The sequence below is a fragment of the Mesoplodon densirostris genome, chromosome 10 (assembly GCF_025265405.1).
Source record: "Mesoplodon densirostris isolate mMesDen1 chromosome 10, mMesDen1 primary haplotype, whole genome shotgun sequence".
Lineage (NCBI taxonomy): Eukaryota > Metazoa > Chordata > Mammalia > Artiodactyla > Ziphiidae > Mesoplodon > Mesoplodon densirostris.
Window position 1 is genome coordinate 1,831,344 of NC_082670.1, and position 20,013 is coordinate 1,851,356.

Consider the following 20,013-nt stretch of genomic DNA (forward strand, 5'->3'; position numbering starts at 1 on the left):
TGCACAGATATGCCCTACACGGCTTGGGAGCACACGCGGTTAAAGCCAGGCCCCCAAATGCTCCTCTCAATGAAACCGGATTTCTAATTAACCTGATGTAGTTCATGTGCACGCTATCTAGCATATATTAGGCACTTAATATAAACTGGTTGAATGACTAAATCAAAATTAGATTTAAAACGTGATCTAGTACTGAGAAGAGGTTGGGAATAAGTAGTGTGTGTAAGATTCTAGACCACAAGCAAAGGCATGGGCTCAGAGACCTCTGGGTAACCCGGGGGCCTGGCATGGAATGTTCCAGCAATATTTGCCCTCCTTCAAGTTTCTTCTTCTAACCACCTCCCCGTTTCTCAAGCCTTCTTTTGAGATGGTGGGAGCCCTCTGGGTTCTAATTATAGTCGCTGAGACCAGAGCTGGTGTGAATGCCGCCTTTCTGCAGGACCTGGGCTTCCAGATCGGCTGCATAGAGCGGCTTTACCGTGGGGAAAGCAGGTGGGGAAGGCAAGGTCGGGGCAGAGACTCGGGAGGACGCTCGGCCAGGCCGCGGCTCTCTCAGAAGGAAGCTATTTCACTCCAAGGCATGGATTGGGGTATTTTTGTTCTGGGGTCCTTATATAGCTGCTTTTGTAACTTGGAGACAATATCCACAGGGACTATGTTAATGCAGGTTAAGAGAAAGGATCTTTTTAATAATAAAAGAGAAAAACCATTTGAAAGCCCCACAATTTCAGCTGTCTAGCGACATAATTTCAAGTAAAGTGAACATGTGATTAAAACATCTTGATTACCAAAACGGATCAGAGGAGGCCTGGACAAAAGCAGAGTGGGCGCCGCCGGAGCCCATCCCGGCTGCTGCAAACCTCGGCGGCGCGGGCGCGGGCGCGGGTCCGGGGGCGGGGCGCGGGCACCGCTGGGCGCTCAGGCGTTGGGGTTGGTCCTCATGAGCTCCACGTCGGCGTCCACCATCTCCCTCACCAGCTCCTGCGGGGAGGACGCGAGCGCTGGTGAGCCGGGAGCGTCTGGCCCCCTCCCGGGGCGCCCCCTCCACCGCAGCGCCTGCAGCGGCCGGCGCACCCTCCCCGGCCCTCCTCGCCCTCCTGCCCAGGGCGCTTACCCACCGCATCCCCTCCCCGGGCCCGGACCGGACGGGAAACGCACTCACATCAAAGGCGACCCGGGGCTTCCAGCTGAGCTTCTGCTTGGCTTTGGTGCAGTCTCCCTGCAGAAAGTCCTGCGGGGCGGGGACGGAGCACACGGGCGGGCGGTCGGCGGCGGCGAACAGGCTCCTTCCCGGGTCCCCCGCCGCCCCGCGAGGACGGCGTCTCGGTACCCGACGCTGGGCCCGCGGTCCCTGCCCGCCGCCGCCACCGCGTCCCGCCGGCCTCGGTGACCTTCTTTTCCGCCTCGTGTTGTCAGGGACGCCTCCCCGAGAGCCGTGTCGGATTCGCGCTCGTCTCACGGGAGCGGAGAGGGGGATGCGCCCTCCGCCCCTCCCCTACGGTGCGCGCCCTCCCCCCACCCCGTCTCTCCCCCTCCGCTCCCGGGCGCCCCTCTCTCGCTCCCGCGCAGCCCCGCGCCCTGCACACCTACGCGCGCGGGAAGAGGCGCGTCTCTCCGAGCGGCCCCTCCTTGCCGACCAGGCGCTGCCAGCCCTCGGCTGTCTGCTCCGTCCGTTCTCTCCCTTCCTCAGAAATGCTGATCTGGACCCCCGCACCCCATCCCCCGCGAGGGAGCGGCCCCCCGCACTCGCACTCGGGGCTCCTCTGCCCCCGCAGCCCCTGCCCCGCCGCCCGGCTCCGACGGCGGCGCCCATGTGCTCACTCGTGAGTTTCTCATCCCAGCTGACACGACCTTATCAAAACATAAAAACACATAAAAAAGGACGAGATGACTCAAGTAGTAGCCGCTAGGCCTCCCAGCGCAGGGAGGGAACTGCAAACCGCCAAGGCCTCCCGGTTTCCCTCCATTGAAGAGACTTCCTGGGAAGGAAACCAGAGGAGCGTCAAGTATTGCCGCATCCCAGCCCTGCTGCTCGAACAGGTCCTGAGGACGCGTGGATGCAAGATGGATGAGAATTTCAAGATGATCCAAATAGAAAGGGAGACGAGAAGGAGGAAGGAAAGAAAGAAGAGAAAGGAAAGAAACAGACTTTGAAATAGACCACGTTGGGGCTAAGATGAACAGTTAGCCCCTCCAGTTGCAAACGTGTTCCTCCAACGGTACACGAGACAGGAGCCCTCAAACGGAGGCCAGTGAAGGCTGCCTGGACACAGGCAGGACTCTGCGCACCACATATACCCCAGGAAGACACTATCTTAGCCACAAGGAATACTGAAGAACAGCTTAAAAACCATGGCAACAAGGAAAGTAACATACTCAAGCTGTAACTGAAGGCTTCTGTCCCATGTCCTCCCCAGGCTCCCGGAAGGTGGATTGAGATGGCAAAGGCGCAGGGGCGGGCGGGACCCGCTCTGCCCACGCGGCCCCGGCCCAGCCCCCGGCTCACGTCCACGAAGGCGTCTGGATCCACTTCTGCACCGTTTGCCTGAAATCTGCTCCAACACGGCCCATCCAGCTGCTCTCCTCCGCCACCCAGCCTCACATTTTAGGCTGGAGTAAATCAAGTTCCCAAAGGCACTGCATTTCACTGAAGGGCTGACTTCCTTTCCAGCATTAATAATAGTCAAACAAGTTATTTCTGCTGGCCTTAAAAGTCCATATGCAGAGTCCTCAGGAAAAGTAAGATGCAAGTATTCCTAATTAGCAGTTTAACACAGTGCTACGTGGAGCTGGAAATACAAGTGGAAAAACAAATGTATTTATTTCCCTCTCCTTTCCCTAAATAAACTTGTGTAGACTTCAACGATACCTCTGTTCAACTCTGAGAGTCACACAAAGATACGCATTCTTTTTCCCCAGAGGGAGCTGTGAAACGTGGCATGAGGAAGCAACAGGGCCCCTCAGTTCCACAGCGGTCACGGTCACGGTCACGGCTGGGAGGAGCAGGGCCGCTGTTCCCGTCCCACACCTGCCATGAGGTCGCCGGTTCTGCAGAGGGTGTGAGCCGGGCTCTAAACTCCTGGTTAGCAGAACCCGAAGAACCGGTGCCATTTCGAATGGCCTCAGCAGGCTTGGAAAGGGTGCTTTGCATTGTAACTTGGTTTCCTGTATTTTTCTACAAGCAGCTCTTAATCTAAAAACAAGTAGGGAACTATAATTAAGGAAGAAGAAAAATGGCTTTCAAAAGCTCAGAAACAGACGTTGCTACTGTGCAAGGATTTCATTGAAACCAGAGATGCACCAGTGAAACCTCCCAGTGCAGTTCTGAGCCCAGCTCCTACATTCCAGCTGAGCAGCTACCTTCCACCTTCTACCGAGGCCTCAAATTTGATTACACCGAGGGATCTTGTGAAGGAAAAGGATGAGGTTCCATTAAAACGAAATGGTGGCTCTGGACGCCAGCTGCTCCAAGCTGACATCCAGCCCAGCCTCTGGGCTTGTGCCCCAATCCACGTGTAGGGAAAGATGAAGGACGTCCCAGCTTGTTTTACCCTTAACCCCTCCCGAAGGGCTTTCGTATTTCTCCCCAGTGTGTCCTTTAGGGAAACGGTTTGGGATGCAGCAGTGGAGGCGCACGTGGCCGGCCTGCGGGGGAAGGAGGCCGGGAGCTGTGCTTCCTGTCACTCTTCACAAACCCTCTCCACTAGGGTGTGATCAGCTCCAAGGACGGCGAGCAAGACGTTCATCTGTTTTGTTCTTTTCTTCTCTTCTGACTGTTCAGTTCCTTCTTTATTTATAGGCTTAAAGCCTCGGTATGACAACAGGGGCCAAAGCTGAATGAAAGTGATGATTTTATGTGCAGTTTCCCAAACGCACGTCGTGCACTGGGTGGTCTGGACCTTTCCTTTAAAAGAGAGACGACAAAGCCCTGGGGAAAATATGAACCATTTCTACGTGAAGATGACGTTTCCCGAACTCTGGCTCCTGGTGGCCTCCCCGCTTCCACACGTGTTCCTTAGGTGAGTTTCACCCTGTGATTTATTCTTGTCAGATTCAATTAGGGTTAGCTGAGCATTTTACAGCAGCAAAGCAGCACGAGCAGGAAGACGTGTGTGTCCAGACACCCTGGCCCTTCGTGGTCCGAGGGCTCCAGGGCGCCTGCTGACTCGGGTGGCCTTTAGGGCTTGTCCAGCCAGGAACCCCGAAGCCCGGGTGCCGGTGGTCAGAGTGGCAAACCCCAGCAGGTAGAAAGGCGTGTTTTGCTGCAGTCATCTTTCCGGCTTTCCTGGCTTCTGTTCTTGTTATAGTGAAGTGATAAAGGGCCAGACCAGATCCTGGAAAAGTCATTAGGCCAGTTCCTGAGCCCACAGTAGTTAACGCAAAACCCAGGAAAGCAGGGCCCGTGCTGTGTCATTGTCTTACACTCTCACTACAGTCTTCTGGGCACCGTTTCATCCTCATCAAGATGACAACACACCTTTAATACACCGGTTAGACTTCCTCCCTTCCCCCAATCTTACTTTCCTTTGGTCATTATTTAGCACATTAAATCCCTTTGATACTCAGCCACTTTCCTGAAAATCACTGTGGTGAAAGCTGTTAAGCAGATTCTATCACATTTCTTTTCGAAGTTCGTAGTCTCATTTCTTTTTCTCACTCTTTCACTGAGGTTACATTAGGAAAATATTAATTTTTTTTTTTTTTTTTTTTTTTTTGCCACACTGCACGGCTTACAGAATCTTAGTTCCCTGACCAGGGATTGAACCCTCACCCTCAGCAATGAAAGCGTGGAGTCCTAACCACTGGACAACCAGAGAATTCCCAGGAAAATGTTAATACTAATATTAACATTAATATTAATTTCAAGTGATGTGTTTCCTCAACAGGCCTGCCCGTAAGTTTTGCAAAGGGCATCTGTTTAGGTGGAGAAACACTCTGAGAGCGTGAGCTCTTTTGGCAGGAAGTTGTTAAATTTCTGAAGTGCATACTGAAAGATCTGGACTCGAGTGACATAAATAAGGAGAAGGGCACAGACAGCCAGGACGATAGAAGCCCTGCTTAAACGTCTTCAAGGATTTCAGACTCGGATTGTGAGCGTTGCTCCATGTTCATCGCTTTCCTTCCACTTTTCGTAAAAAAGCAAAATTGAGGAATAGCTGAGCTTCCAAGGGAATAAAAGAATGCCAGTGAATTTGGTTCTTGATGTCACCTGATGCTAATGCCTTCCTCTTGGGGGAGATGCTCTTTTTTAGAAAGACAGAACTGCTAACAACAGCATAGTCGATGGGAAAACCTGTAAAGCCGCACGGACCGTCCCGGTCACGGGTGGAGCTGCGCAGCTGACCGTCGGTAAGAATGGGAAAGAACAAACAACAAAGTCTGGATGTTCCCCCAGAAGGTCTGCAGTGGAGTCTGTCTCTGCCGGGCAGGTTAAACTCTTCCTGTTCACATTTATGTCCTTTGATTGAAACCTTCCCAGAGAGGCAGGGGGCCCAGAGCGGTTCGCCCCGCGGCAGCCTGAGTGAGGGTACCCGGCGCGGCCCCTCCCTGCGCCCGCTGCACACCAGCACCAGGGAAGCTGAAGCCCGGCCTTTCCTCTAATGACAGGGGCGATAAGAGACAAGAAGAAAACGGCCGTCTGGTCTGCTCAGGAAGCGGCCTCAGAGGGGCTGTCTGTCAGCGGGGCTGCCGTCGGGGAGAACAATGCTGGGCTCTCCCTCGGGGAAATGCAGTCCGTCAGCACCGGCTCCACTGGCCACTGACCATGGAGATAGAGTGGCAGAGGGACCAGAGTGAGCAGCCCGTGCCAGGCGGCCGGGATGCGGGCAGAACAGGCGCACTGTGCCCTGGATGCTGGCACCTCTGCCAGTGGCCTCACAAGTGAGCCTCGGGACGTGCTGTCCTGACCCAGGGGGTGGAGGTGCCCAAAGGGACCTCCAGGATGCTTCCACCACCCATCCCCCGCCCCGCTGATCCCATGTTTCTGGGCTGGGGACCACTCACTTCCAATTGGTAGAATTTGTCATTTGGAACCAGCTGCTATTAAGAGCTACCAAACCAAGTGGGGAGAAATACATCCGCCTCCGAGCGTACCCCAGACACGGATGAAGTCTATCCGGCACAGCAGAGCTTTCCGAAAAAGTGAATGAGAACACTGTCTTCCTTAGGTGTCCACTTGTAAATCTGTAAATAAAGCCTATGGTGGTAAAAAAAAAAAAAAAAAAAAAAAAAAAGCATTCACTTTATAAAGGGAGAACCCAATTAATGGCATTTATAGTGCAGCCTACATAGAGATGCATCTTTTTTCATTTGTATTTCAAAAATATGATTAGCAGAAAAAGACAAACGTAGTTAGGGAAAAAGGAAGAAATACAGACACACAATTATACAGGGAAATACAGGACAAAATACACCAATTTCCTTTAGAGCTTTAAAAATATCCTGGAGAAAGTCCTTTCAGGCAGACGTGCTCGGGAGGAGGGGAGATGAGGACTGGGTGCTCTCCCGCGTGGAGCGGGCACGTGCCCCACACCCAGGCCAGCTTCTGTCCCTGGATCTCAGCCCCAGGCTCCCGTCCCCGTTCCCGGGACACAGAAGCAGGCCCCGGGGACGCCCCAGCCTTCTGTACCGGCCAGCCCCTGGGCCTCTGCGGCCTGTCCGGCTCACCCAGGCTCAGCCTGAGTGGACTGGGTGGAGGAAAGTGTTTCTCAAAGCTGCCCCAGGAGGTTTGGGGGCTGTGGATGCACAGGTGGGTGCGTCATGGGTTGCGCTAAATAAAGTGAGCCAATAAGGTTTGGGGGTACAGCCTCGCAGCACACATACGTCCGAGGTGCCACCTTCCTGCGCCTGGCCTGTGTCTATAACTGAACCACAGAGCTCATTTCTCTGTTAGCTTTATTCCTTGATCTGCGGTGCTCATGGGCGCATCAGCCCAGGGAAAGCTCGATTAAGTCCTGTAACTGGAGCCTCTGGATTCTGCTTCCTTCCCTGATGGTCACTCTGACCAGCTGATGCGGGGCTGACTTGCAGTGGCAATGCAGGGCCAGTTAATGAAAGGGAGATAAGATTGTTGGTGACCTCAGCATCCCGGGCTTCAAAGCCAGCACCATCTTTGTCGGAAATTACTGGTTACTGTTAATAACTGGATCTAGGGTGTAAATATTACCCAGGCTAGTAGGAGGTGACACAAACCCTGCGGAAAGGAGATAAAGCTCCTTTAAGTGGACCGATTAAAGAGGGTTGTCACCCAGCTGGCTGGTGGCCCTCCAGAGCACGAGGCTGGGCCGCTCTTCCTTTGCCACTTAGTGCTTTCTACCCTCCAAGCACTGCACATCCATCAGCTCATTAAACCTCCAGACAATCAAAATGCAACTCAAGAGATCTTGTATCTGCTTCAGGTGGCCTCTTTCCTAGGGATGAAAGCACCTGCAAAGCACCTGCAAAGCACCTGTGGGGCGAAGGCACGGCTCCGTGTTCACTCACCTATAGCCTGACGCCCCCTCACCCGGGGGGCCGACTCAGGCCACCCGTGACCGCCACGCGCACCAGGGGAAGGCGATTTCCTTTCCAGCTGTTAGATTGCTTGGCCCCTTAGAAATGTGCCCGCACCCTCACCCCCGCCTTTGAACACTAGTACTAAAGAGTATTGTAAGTAATATGGACGCTCCTATGACACGGATGGGATATGTTTTCCTTTGGGGTTTTTCTCAGCTTGTATAGTACATCAGGTTACTCAGACTCAAGAAGCCTCACTTCAATGATCCATCCATCCATCCATCCATCCATCCTCCCTCCCTCCCTTCCTTTTTCCCAAGGAAAACAGAAATGACAGAAGTGACGGTCATTCAAACATACATTCCCTCAGTAACTTCTTTTTTGTTTGTTTGTTTTTTGCGGTACACGGGCCTCTCACTGTTGTGGCCTCTCCTGTTGCGGAGCACAGGCTCCAGACGCGCAGGCTCAGCGGCCATGGCTCACGGGCCCAGCCGCTCCGCGGAATGTGGGATCTTCCCGGACCGGGGCACGAACCCGCGTCCCCTGCATCGGCAGGCGGACTCTCAACCACTGTGCCACCAGGGTAGCCCCCCCTCAGTAACTTCTTAAGGCATGCTAAGGCTAACCAGGCCACACTGACAGCATCCAAATTCTTGCTTTTTGGTTGTTTCTCTGGGGAGTTTCGTATTTGAGGAAAAATTAAGACGATAGCTATGACGTTTCTTAGTAAGGTTTTTGAGAGACATGGGGAAAGATGAGTATGAAGACGCATCTTCAGGTTTTCTACGATTCTATTTGTCCATTCATTTGGTTTCCTGTCAATAGCGGGTTTACCAGGCTGTGGCGTAGCTACACTGCCCGGTCACCGGGTGTATTTGCTTTTCTATCTCTGTAAGAGAGACAGAATCCCATTCCCGAACACGGCTATAGGGATACTTAAACCAAACAACTTGACGAACGTCACAAAGCTATCTAGTGGCTGCGCGCTGGACCAGAAGCCAGCACTCACAAGGCCCAGTAGGACAAGCCCTCCCCAGAAACCACTGTAAGCAACATGCTTTGTGGACATTCATTTGAGTGGCCAAGAGGCCTCTGAAGACTAAACCAAGTGGAAACATCAACACGTTCCAGTGCTGGGTGACAAGACGGGCAGGGCAGAGGAACACTCATGGTCCATTGTGCGTGAGGCTTCTGGACCCGGCAAGCTAACTGAAGGTGGTGGAAATGAGATTGTTGGTTACCAGGGAAAGGGGATGACAGGGAAGGTGCTGCAGGACCCTGGGGGGGGTGCCTTACACGGAGGGTGTGTCCGGTACGTGAGGGTGTGCGTTTGTCAAAGCGGGTTCAGGTCTGCGCGTTTCACCACACACACTTTATGTCAATAACAGAAGCTCCTTAGACGCTGATAGCACAGACACCACCGGGGAGACCTGGCTTCATCTGTGGCTCAACCACTGAGCTGTGTGGCCTTGGGCGAGTTCTCAATGCTTCTGAGCCTCAGGTTTTAAATCTGTGAAATGGGGAAACACGGCCCACCAGGCAAGGTTGCTGTGAGGATTCACGTTACACGTGGAAAGCAGCTGGCATCAGTTCTAGTGCATCATGACAACAGGCTGGCTAGTGTTGCTTTGATCACCAAGGTGGAGGGAAAGCAATTCTCTTCATATCTTCTAGTAACACCAAGGATGAAAACGTAATCTTCTAAAGTGGGTTGTCTTACAGTTTTTCTTTTATAGTTATGTCGCTTTTACCTTGCACCCTAACCTAACTTCTGTTTCTAGATCATCATTGTTTGAATAATGGTAACAGACTTGGTCTTGTTTTTCCACCATTACTGTAATCATTTCACATGCTCTTGACTGTTGTCAAACCTTTACAGCCTTAGACGCTGGGGAAGCAGCACTGGACTAGACAAGGCCTTGTCATGAGCTTCTGTTTCAGCAGGAGGGACAGTCCAGAGGACAGGAGACATGAATAAGCCCGTCTCAGCCACAGGGAGTTCAGGGCAGAGGGCTGAAGGGGAGGGGAAGGCCCTTTGGGAAGCGGTGACGTTTATCAGAGATTAGACTGATGAGAAAAAGCGTCACGTGAAGCTTTGGGGTAGCAGGGTCTTTCGGGGACGGAGGGAAGGCCACTGAGTCTGGACAGGGTGACAAGGTGGTTGGAGCCCAGAGGAGCTTGGCGATCACACTGGCTCCCGGGGTAATTCCCATCACAGGACCCAGGACCTTTGCAGCAAAGCCATGTTGTCACACGACTTTATTCTGTAGTCACTGATGGTCCCTTAGAGCACCTGTAGCCCGTGGGCCACAGCTATAAACTGGCCAGCTCAGCCTGATGTAGTGTGAAAGTCTGATTTTCTGACGCCAACATAATTTTTGAAAGCAAGTGTGGGATTGGCTTCTAGCTGCGCGTTTTACAAGGTGGGGGAGTCACTTGGCCCGGACGCTCCAACTCACACACACAACCCCTTCCCTCCTAAAGGTCTGCCGCTCTTTGTTGTGCTCGGGTCACTCAGCCTGGAAACATCTGGCCGCTCTTGAAGGGATGAGGTCTGGGCACCCGCCCTTGAGAGGCAGGACCGTGCCCAGCGGGCCTGCAGGACACAGTGCCCACGGGGCCTCCCGGGGCGGAGGGCAGGGCCTGGTGCTGCGCCAGTGCCTGCTGTGTGCGTCAAGGAAGGGCTGACCGTCTTCTGGTCCAGCGAGGACACCGTGGACCTCCTGAGGGCCGCCTGCCCTGCGAGAGTGCATCCCTGCCGGTGCTGGCGCAGCGCGAGCTCCCCTGCGGCCACGGCCCCTCTTCTGCCCCATAAGGTCTCGAGAGGGTGGGACACAGCACCTAAACCTGCTTGAGTTTAATTTTTTTTTATATTTACAAAATCCTGTGTGTGTGCGTGTGTGTGTGTGTCACGTAAAGGTCCACACACACCTGCAGAGAAAGAACCTGCTTTACTTTTAAGATCTGTGGACCTTATCAGCCTCCGACTGAGTCCAGAGTCTGGCTTTGCTCGGAGCCCCGGGAGGCTTTGAGCACGGGCTCGGCTGGGTGTCTCCGACCTCACCGTGGCCGCCGAGCGGGGTGAGAGTGGCTGGAGGCCAGGGGAGGCCCGGGGACGGTGGCCACGCAGGTGGCGGGGGACGGTGGCAGCCGGGACCAGGCGTAGCGGTGAGGACGCAGGAAGCGGGTGAAGCGGGGCCCGCTCTGGAGGAGGCAAAGGACTGGCGGGGGGACGGAGCTGGGGGAGAGCATGCACGGAGAACGCCGGGACCGGGGCCCCAGTGAGAACCGCTTCACGGCGTTCGGAGACTCGTGGGAACTGAGCGCTGCCAGCACGAGAGTCACATTTTATCGCGACCTCTCGGCCGTTAGATGTTGTCCTCTTTTCAGGGAAACCTCTCGTTTTCATGATTATGAGACAGAGACCCTTCCAAAGGATTCCTCCTGTGGAATTACCTGCGGTCTCCTCTGTCATTCCGTGGACACACTGTCTTGTTTTGAATCTTGATTTGACGCCAAACCTCTCAGCGGAGGAAGTCTGGTGAACCCCGTGTGGGAGGGAGGCCCCTCAGCTCCATCCACGCCCCACAGCGGGCAGCCTGGCCGTGCCTGACCGAGCGGGGAAAGGGTTAAGCCAGCTGCATCCACGGTGTCCTGCCAACACGACCCCTTCAGCCTGTGGCTGCTGCACAAGAAAGCACAAGGGGGCCTTTCACGTGACATCATAAAAGCCTGATTTATCGCCAGCCACCAAACAACTAGAAAATCATAACATCCTTTCAGGAAAATGCAGTGGAAAATAATCAGGCTGACTTGATGCAAGCTTTGGAGGGGACTCCAAGTGCGATAGGCCGCCCAGCAACCCTTGGCAGGTGCCGTGCTTGTGGCCAGAGTGGCCCATGCCATCGAGGCTGGGGTCCGAGCTGTGCGCTGCCCATGACTGAGCGTGGCTTTCGTGTCCACAGATACAACAAGAGCTTGGGTCACACTCCGCCAGCTTGGCTGAGGTAACAGTCCAGTGCGTGTGAAAGTCTTCTGGAAATGGCAGCTGTGCGCAGACATGAGGAGTTACTGGTCACAGAAATGTAGGCACCGCCCCGCGTCACGTGACCCCCACCTGCTCCTTCCCAGGACGCTGCCCGTCGTTCCGTGTCATGTTTGCAGAGTGTGTGCCCGTCTAAGATGCGCCATCATCCTTAACAACCCAGGGGCCAAGAGACGACGCCGAGGAGACACTGGAAGCGCCCCGGGCCTCCTGCCACCAGGATTTGGTCCCAGGGACGTCGCGCCTCCGAGCGGTGCCTCGTGCTCAGTAATTGGATGAAACCACCGAGCAGGAGCGCGGCTTCTCTGACGGGCATGATGTGTCTGCAGACAATCGCCGGAAAGGGGGCAGAGGCCGACGAAAGCCTCAGGTGGTTCTAGGACTGCGGCCACGGCAATTCCACACGGCCCGCTGGCACCAACAGGGGCCCACCTCGGCCAGGAGATGTCAACTCTGAAGGCCCCGGGCCTCTGGGGTGAGGGGGGACCCACAGGGCCAGTCTGGGGAGGACGCTGGGCAGGAACGCAGCCCTGGACTCGGTTCAGAGCGACTTTCACTGGGTTTTGCTGCTTCCCCTCAGGTGCGCAGCGCGGACTCTTTGCAGGATCACAGGTGCCCCGAGCAGATGCCCAGAGAAGGTTCCTGAAAGGCTAGGGCTCCGTGCGGCCCCGCGAAGGGGAGAGGCCCTGGGCGGGAGGTGCTCAGCCCGGCCCCAACCCATCAGCCAGCAGAGGGGCCTCTGGACACCTGGGGCCGCCCTGGCCCGACGGCCGCCCACCCTGGCCCGAGCCCCCAGGGCCTGCAGCGAATGGGGATGCCGTGGACGTGGACAGTGCAGAGGAAGGCCAGCCAAAGCCGGCCCTGCGCCCAGTTCTGGGACCGGAGCCCCCCTCCGTGAAGGAGGCAGTGGTGGGACAGGAGTGTCAAGGCCCCGTCCGAGCCCCTGCTCACGCCCCAGGGATGGCCGGCGCCCGCCCGGTACTACGGGCCACCCCGCACCTCCTTGCTGCAGCCCTCCCCGTGAACGGCGGCCTCGGCGGAGCGCCGAGCTCTGCCCTGGAGTGGAGCCGCGCGCGGGGCAGGGGATGTGGCGCAGGGAATGACCGTGCTGGGGCGGGAACCGGGCTCCAGATGGTCCCCAGGAGAGCACCCTGGACGCCGGGGAGCCCGTCCAGCACAGCTGGCTCGGCCCGGCGCCAGCTGCCCCGACTGCAGCGCGGGTGCTCGGGGACCGCATCGCGCCCCGCCTCTGCGGCCACATGTGGGCATTTACCCCAGGACCCCCGCGCCCCACCCCCCCGAGCTCCCATCCACCACAGCACGACCTCTCGGGCTCAGCCTAGGCTGCAGAACCCCGTTCCGCAGACCAGGAAACCGAGGCTTGGTCACAAAGTTAGTGAGTCGGGGTCGGGGGCGAGCTTCAGACTCTGGCTGCTTTGCTCCCCAACCCTTGATCACAACCCTAAATCGAGTGAAAGCCCCACGGGGGCAGAAACTGGATCTTGGCCACATGCGCGCAGCGCATGGCGGGGGCTTCCCGGACACGGGCCTCCCCACCCCGAGGTCTCCTGCACGGCTCTGCTTTTCTCCGTCGGGGTCCCTGCAGCGGACCCGAAGTCTGTAAGGACTCTACCGTCCGCCCCCAGGGTGTGAACGCCCGGACGGCCAGCACGCAGTAGGCGCTCAGCAAGGATCTGTTTCATGGGTCAGTAATGTTTACAACCAAGGTCAGTACGTTCCCCCACTTCCCCCAAGAAACACACCCGCCCCCCCCACTGCGTTGTGACCATCACCCCTGCTGCCCCCGTTTTACAGTCACGGCGACTGTGACTGCCTCTTCCGCCCACATGTTTCTTCCCCAAACCTCTCCCAGAACTTCGAGCTCGGGTCCTCCTTTCTCAGCCCTCAGGCCACTTGTGTGACGACACTTGTGTGATGACAGCCCTCCACAGACGCGCCCCACCCCACTCCAGGGCCCCCTCTCCCTGGGGTGCTGCTCCTTCCCCCAGACAGAAATCTCCATTGTTTGCCAAGCCATTCCTTCTTAGGAGGCGCGGCTCTCCACGTGGACCTACCCCGACACCGTCCCCCAAGGACACGCACCCTCCCAGAGCGCCCCATCCAAAGTGCCGCATCCTGGGAGCGCAGGGGTTGGGCACCTGTCGTGCCCCCCAGGGAAAGGAACTCTGTCTAGTCTCTTCTGACCCCGATCACAGCCTGGTACGGATGCTGCTCACAGCGACTGCGCAAGAGAGAGGTGCTGACAGAGTGAATGGGCTCCGTGTTTTAAGCTCTCTCGCCCCATTTGATGAGAACGGGCCTGGAGCTCTGTAATGTGGGCGATGCTTGAGCGTAGCCTCTCTTTTCAGGACTTCCCTGGACTGTTCTTTAGACGTGACAACGTAAGCAGTGTGGTTATTCCAGGGAGAAGAGGATGGGGGGAGCTGTTTTAGGTGGAATTTCACGTCTCTGACGTGTCTGCACATTTCAGCGTCCACCCCGACCGGAAGAAAACCTTTCTCTGCAATGCGGTGCTTCTGAGTCGCTTAACATATTTCAAGCTGCCTATGGAGTGGCATTCAGCAACGTGGGAGGTTCCGTGGGTTATTTTATGTCACTGTTGAGGGCTGCTCCATGATGTCCGGCTTAAGTTCACAGCTAGCAACACAATGTTACTGATTTTATACGGCAAAAGCCTAGAACAAGCATCTGTGTGGCTAAACCCGTATTCCTTGCTATTCCAGCGAAGAACAGCTTCGAACACATGCTACGAGTTTACAATTGAATTCTCCTCTCTTCCTTTATTGCCTCCTCAATGAAAAGGCAGAGTTGTTTTGCATGGAGAATCGTCAGGTCTTTTAGTTTCGCAATACCTTAATTCATGGGTAGTCGAGCTAATCACCACTCCCAAATGATGAAACATCGAAACCATCAACAATTTTACATGAAAGCGTTTTCATAAAATAGCTGCATTTTACAGGTCTACGTGTAGAGATACTGTGGAAATCGCTGGCTGTTGCCTGTGTGTTGAATTTTCCTGCTGGCCCTGATGGAGACCTTGCTGATAAAGGACCTAAAATATGAACAGTCTTCTCAGAGCTCTTCTCTGAATTTACTGCTCTAAATTTCCAGCTATAAGGGCTGTAAAGGCAACACTCTACAAAATCAGAAATAAAGAGGTCATACGCTTAATTTTAAGGCATCCTCTTAAAATGCAGAAATGTAAATACAATTCTTATTTTGCTTCAAGTGTTGACTTAAGATACTGTCTACGAAATACCATTCATATGCCAGGTTTCAGGTTTTGCCACAGGGCTGGGCCTCCTGGTGTGGGAGGTGTGCACCCTTCAACCCTCCGGGTCCTGACCCAGTGTGAGCCTGTGACAGCCCCTCAGGAACAGGAGTAGGAGGAGAGAGAGGAGCCTGCCGCTCCGTGGGCCTTGAACCCTCGTATGACTCACCTCAGCCCAGGTCCCAAGGATGCATCGTTGGCTTCTTAACAGACGGGAGAACTCAGTCTCAGAGGTCAATTCAGGGGTCAGAATAGCTGATCATTCTCAGTCTCTAAATTTAACAATTACGCCCCCAACGTGGAACCCAGTGGGACGCTGTGCACGCGGCCTCCCATGGAACATGGTCAATAACACTTTTCAGTTTTCCTCATAACACAGCCCTTCAGCTACGATTCCCAGAGGATTGAAATCCTGTCACTGCACCTTGTAACACGAAAGCACATTGCACAAGGTGCAGATGCAACCAACCCAGAAGTTCCTGCCTCAGTGACCACATTTCCCTGGTGCGCGGCCAAAGGGCATCTCTTCCTTTGGCCTCATCCCCACCGGTCTCAGACAAAGCCCACTTACCCGGGTGATTCTCCCCAACCACCTCTTCTTGAAAAGTTTATTGCATCCTTCTCTATAAAGACATTTTCACGTTGTCCTAACGGCCCTTTAAGAAAATAGTTCTAACGTGTCTTGTTTCTTTGCACGGGTATCTGGTTTCATAAGAGTTTTCCAAGCTCATCTTTCAGAGAGCCCTAAAGCGCAGAATGGCCTTTCCAGCCTGTCTCCTGGCCCGTGACCCTGACCCTCATCTTATGGAAAGGGCCCTGCTGTCTGGACCCTTCCCCGCGCCCTGCCCAGCAATGGCTCCCGTGGCCCCAGCGTCCGCGGGGCTGCAGGGGGGCTCTGAGGCTGCAGCCTCTGCCCCACGCCCCGGCTCACTCTGCGGACACTGGTGTCACCCACGTCGGGACCACACTCGCAGCACTGAGGGCGCTAACCGTGGCCGTGGCCCCTCGCCCCGCACAGGCACGAAGGCCGGACCCCACTCTGGCCGCTCAGCTCTCCTCTGCGGCACTCAAGGGTCCCGCCCGTGCCGAGGACACCACCAGTGACACACGTTAGTCTCTTCCTTTAAACGGAAGAGGCTCCTTGAGGCGCTGGCCCTTCCGAGTGTCCGCCCGGACGGCCTGTTCCAGTGGCACCCAGGACACGGGCGATGTGCCCCCGGCATCGTGACCAGGCAGAGCCAGGAATACTCAGGAGACTCTGGCCACTTTTTGTTGCATTTTAATTACCAAGTAGGATAAAATGTACATCCAGAGGGGAAAGTCCTCTTAACTCATTGTCTCTTGACTGTTTTAAAGAACTGCGAGAGTCTTGTTACACTGGAAAAAAAAAAAAAGGAACACACGAACGGAACAGAAAAATGCCCCACGGCTGTGCCGTGCCCTCAGGGGCAGACCCAGCTGCACCGCCTGGGCAGGGCCAGGTCAGCAGCGGGGGCTGGGAGCCACTTGCCTGGGCCCCTCGTGGATGCAATCCAGGCTTGGCCCAGCAGGGCACGGTCCCCTCAGAGCGGCATCTGAATAGTTCTGGCCGTGCTGGGTTCCACCACCTTTCACAGCGCTCACGCCCCTAGATCTGGTCAGGCAGGGAGCCTGCCCCAGCACGTAGGCAGCGGCCCACACTCACCCCTGGCCTGTTCCCGCCACTTCTGAGCTCACACCTGTCCTGCAGGTTAGGGCGCTTGGTGACAGGTTCAGGAGGCCGGGCTGACGGAGGCCCCTGGGCACCGCTCACCACTCTCACACCCACACAGCCCTGGGGTGGCACTTCCAGTCCTTGCAGTTGAGGGACCAAAAAGGGAAAGAGATGTTCTCCTGAGATGCTCCGTGAGCTCAATTCCTGGTTCCTGGGTCACCAAGGCTCTAACTATGACGTGTGCACACTGCTTTAAGTGCAAGGACCGACCTGGGCGCCTGGGGCCACAGACTACAGCACACTGGGGTCTCACCCGAGGTCACCCATCCCCCATCTCTGACCAGAGCATGGACACAGACGTGGGCCTTCAGTCAGGGCCACACGAGCGTGACTGTCAGCGCCCACATTTCCGGGGTGACCCCTCGGGGCCTACTGACTGGTGTTTAGTGGGCAGCCCTGCTGTGCCTCACGACCCCGGGGCTGCAGCGGGGGACTGAGTGAGATACGGAGCGAGTGTCAGGAAGTCTGCAGACCTGGCCACCCGGTAACGGAAGTGTCCATCCTTCTCCCCATCCTGCACACGTCGCTGCACAGATGCCCTTTCTCCCAAGCACACATCAGCGAAACCCTAGGCTCTACACCTCACGCTCACCTGCTGTCCTCTGCACGGGACTTGTTACCTTCTCCTTGCTGACAGCGCCCCAGAGCCCAGAAACATCTGTCAGCTCAGACACCATTGAGGGCCTCCTTCTGACCACGTTCCACTGCTTGTCCTTGCCCTGCGTGTTGGATGTGCACAGGCTCTCTCACACACACACACACACACAACACACACACACGTGCGTGCACGTGCTGCCCTGGCCTTCTCCCCATACTTGGCCAGGTCACTGGTTCTGGCTAAGCATCCCCTTGATCTCTTGGGCTTGTGTGTCTTACTCTGTAGCCTTCCAGTCCATCTCCGGTCATCCAGGTCACAAACCCACTGAGTTCTTGGCTCCCCTGCCTCTCCTGTGCCTTCAGGTGGGTCTCCCGGGGGGTCCTAGTGCTCGTCAGGTGTGGTTTCCTCCTCTGACCCTCAAGGCATCACCCCGATGCCCTCAACTGGTGTCAGTTCTCATCTCTGTTCTGACTCATTCATATAATTTGTTTATCATTCAGGTTGGACTGTAGTCCACTCTAGGAAAAAAGATTAAGTTTTCCTTTTCTCCATGATCAAAGATGGTGCTGTGCTTACAACAGGGCTTCAAAAACAAGTGCAGGGATTCCCTGGTGGCACAGTAGTTAAGAATCCACCTGCCAATGCGGGGACACGGGTTCAAGCCCTGGTCCGGGAAAATCCCACATGCTGCGGAGCAACTAAGCCCGTGCACCGCAACTACTGAACCTGAGCTCTAGAGCTCATGAGCCACAACTACTGAGCCCACGAGCCAAAACACTGAAGCCCGTGTGCCTAGAGCCTGTGCTCCTCAACAAGAGAAGCCACCACAATGAGAAGCCCACGCACCGCAATGAAGAGTAGCCCCCCTCGCCACAACTAGAGAAAGCCCACGCGCAGCAACGAAGACCCAACGCAGCCAAAAAAATAAATAAATAAAATTTTAAAAAATATTTTTTAAAAAAGTGCAGAATATACACGTATATGGAAAAACATCCCATGTTCATGGATTGGAAGAGTTAATGTGCTCAGAGAACAAGGCTACCCACAGTCATCGACGCACACAGTGCAACCCTATTAAAACTCCAGCAGATTTTTGTTTTTCTTTGCAGAAATAAGAATCCATCCTAAAATTCATATGAAATCTCAAGGGCCTGGGAATAGACAACAGAATCTTAAAAAAGAAAAAGTTGGAAAAAGTTTGAAATCACTTCCTGATTTCAAAACCTATTACTAAAGCTATGATGGTCAAAGCTGTGTGTTTCTGGCATAAAGACAGATGAATAAACCAATGGGATAGAACACAGATCCCAGAAATAAACCCTTCTATACACGGTCAAAAGATAAAATTGCTAGAAGAAAACATGAGGGAAAAGTTTTATGACATTGGATCTGGCAATAATTTCTTGATATATCACCAGAAACACAAACAATAATATTAATAATAGATAAACTGGACTACATCAAAAACTAAAACTTCTGTATATCAAAGGACACAATGAACAGGGTGAAAATACAACCTACTGAATGGGAGAAAATATGTGAAAATGATATATCTGATAAGGGATTAATATCCAGAATAAAGAACTCCCAAAAGTTAATAACAATAAAACAAACATCCCGACTGAAAAATGGACAAAGGACTTGAATAGACATTTCTTCAAAGAAGACATAAAAATAGGCAATAAGCAAATGCAAAGATGCTCAACATTGCTAACAAATATGGAAACACAGACCAAAACCACAACAAGATACCACTTCACACCCATTCGGATGGTTACTTTAAAAAAAATAAACAGCAAACAACAAGAGTTGGCAAGGATGTGGGGAAACTGGAACCCTTGCACCCTGTTGGTGGCAACGTAAAACGGTGCAGTCAGTGTGGAGACTCCTCGAAAAACACAGAATTAATATATGATCCAGCAATTCTACTTCTGGGTACCTATCCAAAAGAATTGAAAGCAAGGTCTTGAACAGGCATTTGGACATCTATGTTCTCAGTAGCATTATTCACAATAGGCAAAAGGTGGAAGCAACCCGTGTCCATCGACAGATGATGGATGAACAAAACATGGTCCATACACAAAATGGAACATTATTCAGTCTTAAACAGGAAGGAAATCCTGACACAGGCTATACAACATGGATGGACTCTGAGGACACTGTGCTTGGTGAAATAAGCCAGACACAAAAGGAAAAATATTACATGATTCCACCCACATGAGGTCCCTCAAGGAATCAGATTCATAGAGACAGAAAGTAGGAGGGGGGGCCCAGGGACTCGGGGAGGGGAGTGAGGAATTACTGTTTAATGGAGACAGGGTTTCGGTTTTGAGAGAGTAAAGAGTTCTAGAGAGGATGGAGGGATGGTTGTACAACACTGTGAATGAAGTTAATGCCACTGACCTGTACACCTGAAAATGGTTAACGTGGCAAATTTACTGTATATTTTACCACAATAAAAAATTCCATGAGTACTCAACTTGAAAATAAATACATCACTTCTATACTGAACAACTCTCCTTTATCTTTGGAAAGGAGTCACACCAGAGCCAGTTCTCTAGGTGGTATCTGAGCCTTAATTTTTGTGTGTTTAGCATCCAGTACAGTACTGTTTACATCACGAGACTCAATACAATGAATTTAGAAAAAGGAGCAGAGATGAATATAAGGATTCTGGTTATTCTTTCAAATTTCTAAAGCTACTCATCCAACTATTTCCTGTTCAACTGACATATATAGGTATCCTTTTTTTTTTTTTTTTTTTGAGGTACGCGGGCCTCTCACTGTTGTGGCCTCTCCCGCCACAGAGCACAGGCTCCGGACGCGCAGGC

At 53.9% G+C, this 20,013-nt stretch overlaps 1 protein-coding gene across 1 annotated transcript in view; it reads right to left on the bottom strand.

Moving 5' to 3' along the window:
- Positions 1–711: 711 nt before the first annotated feature.
- GMDS (GDP-mannose 4,6-dehydratase) overlaps positions 712–20,013 on the bottom strand; it is a 499,210-nt gene continuing 479,908 nt past the window's right edge. The window contains exons 10-11 of the mRNA XM_060110789.1: positions 1,163–1,231; positions 712–981 (exon numbers count right to left, since the gene is read on the bottom strand). Of these exons, the coding sequence (XP_059966772.1) occupies positions 919–981; positions 1,163–1,231 (132 nt within the window). The 3' untranslated portion in view covers positions 712–918. The remainder of the gene's footprint in view (positions 982–1,162; positions 1,232–20,013) is intronic.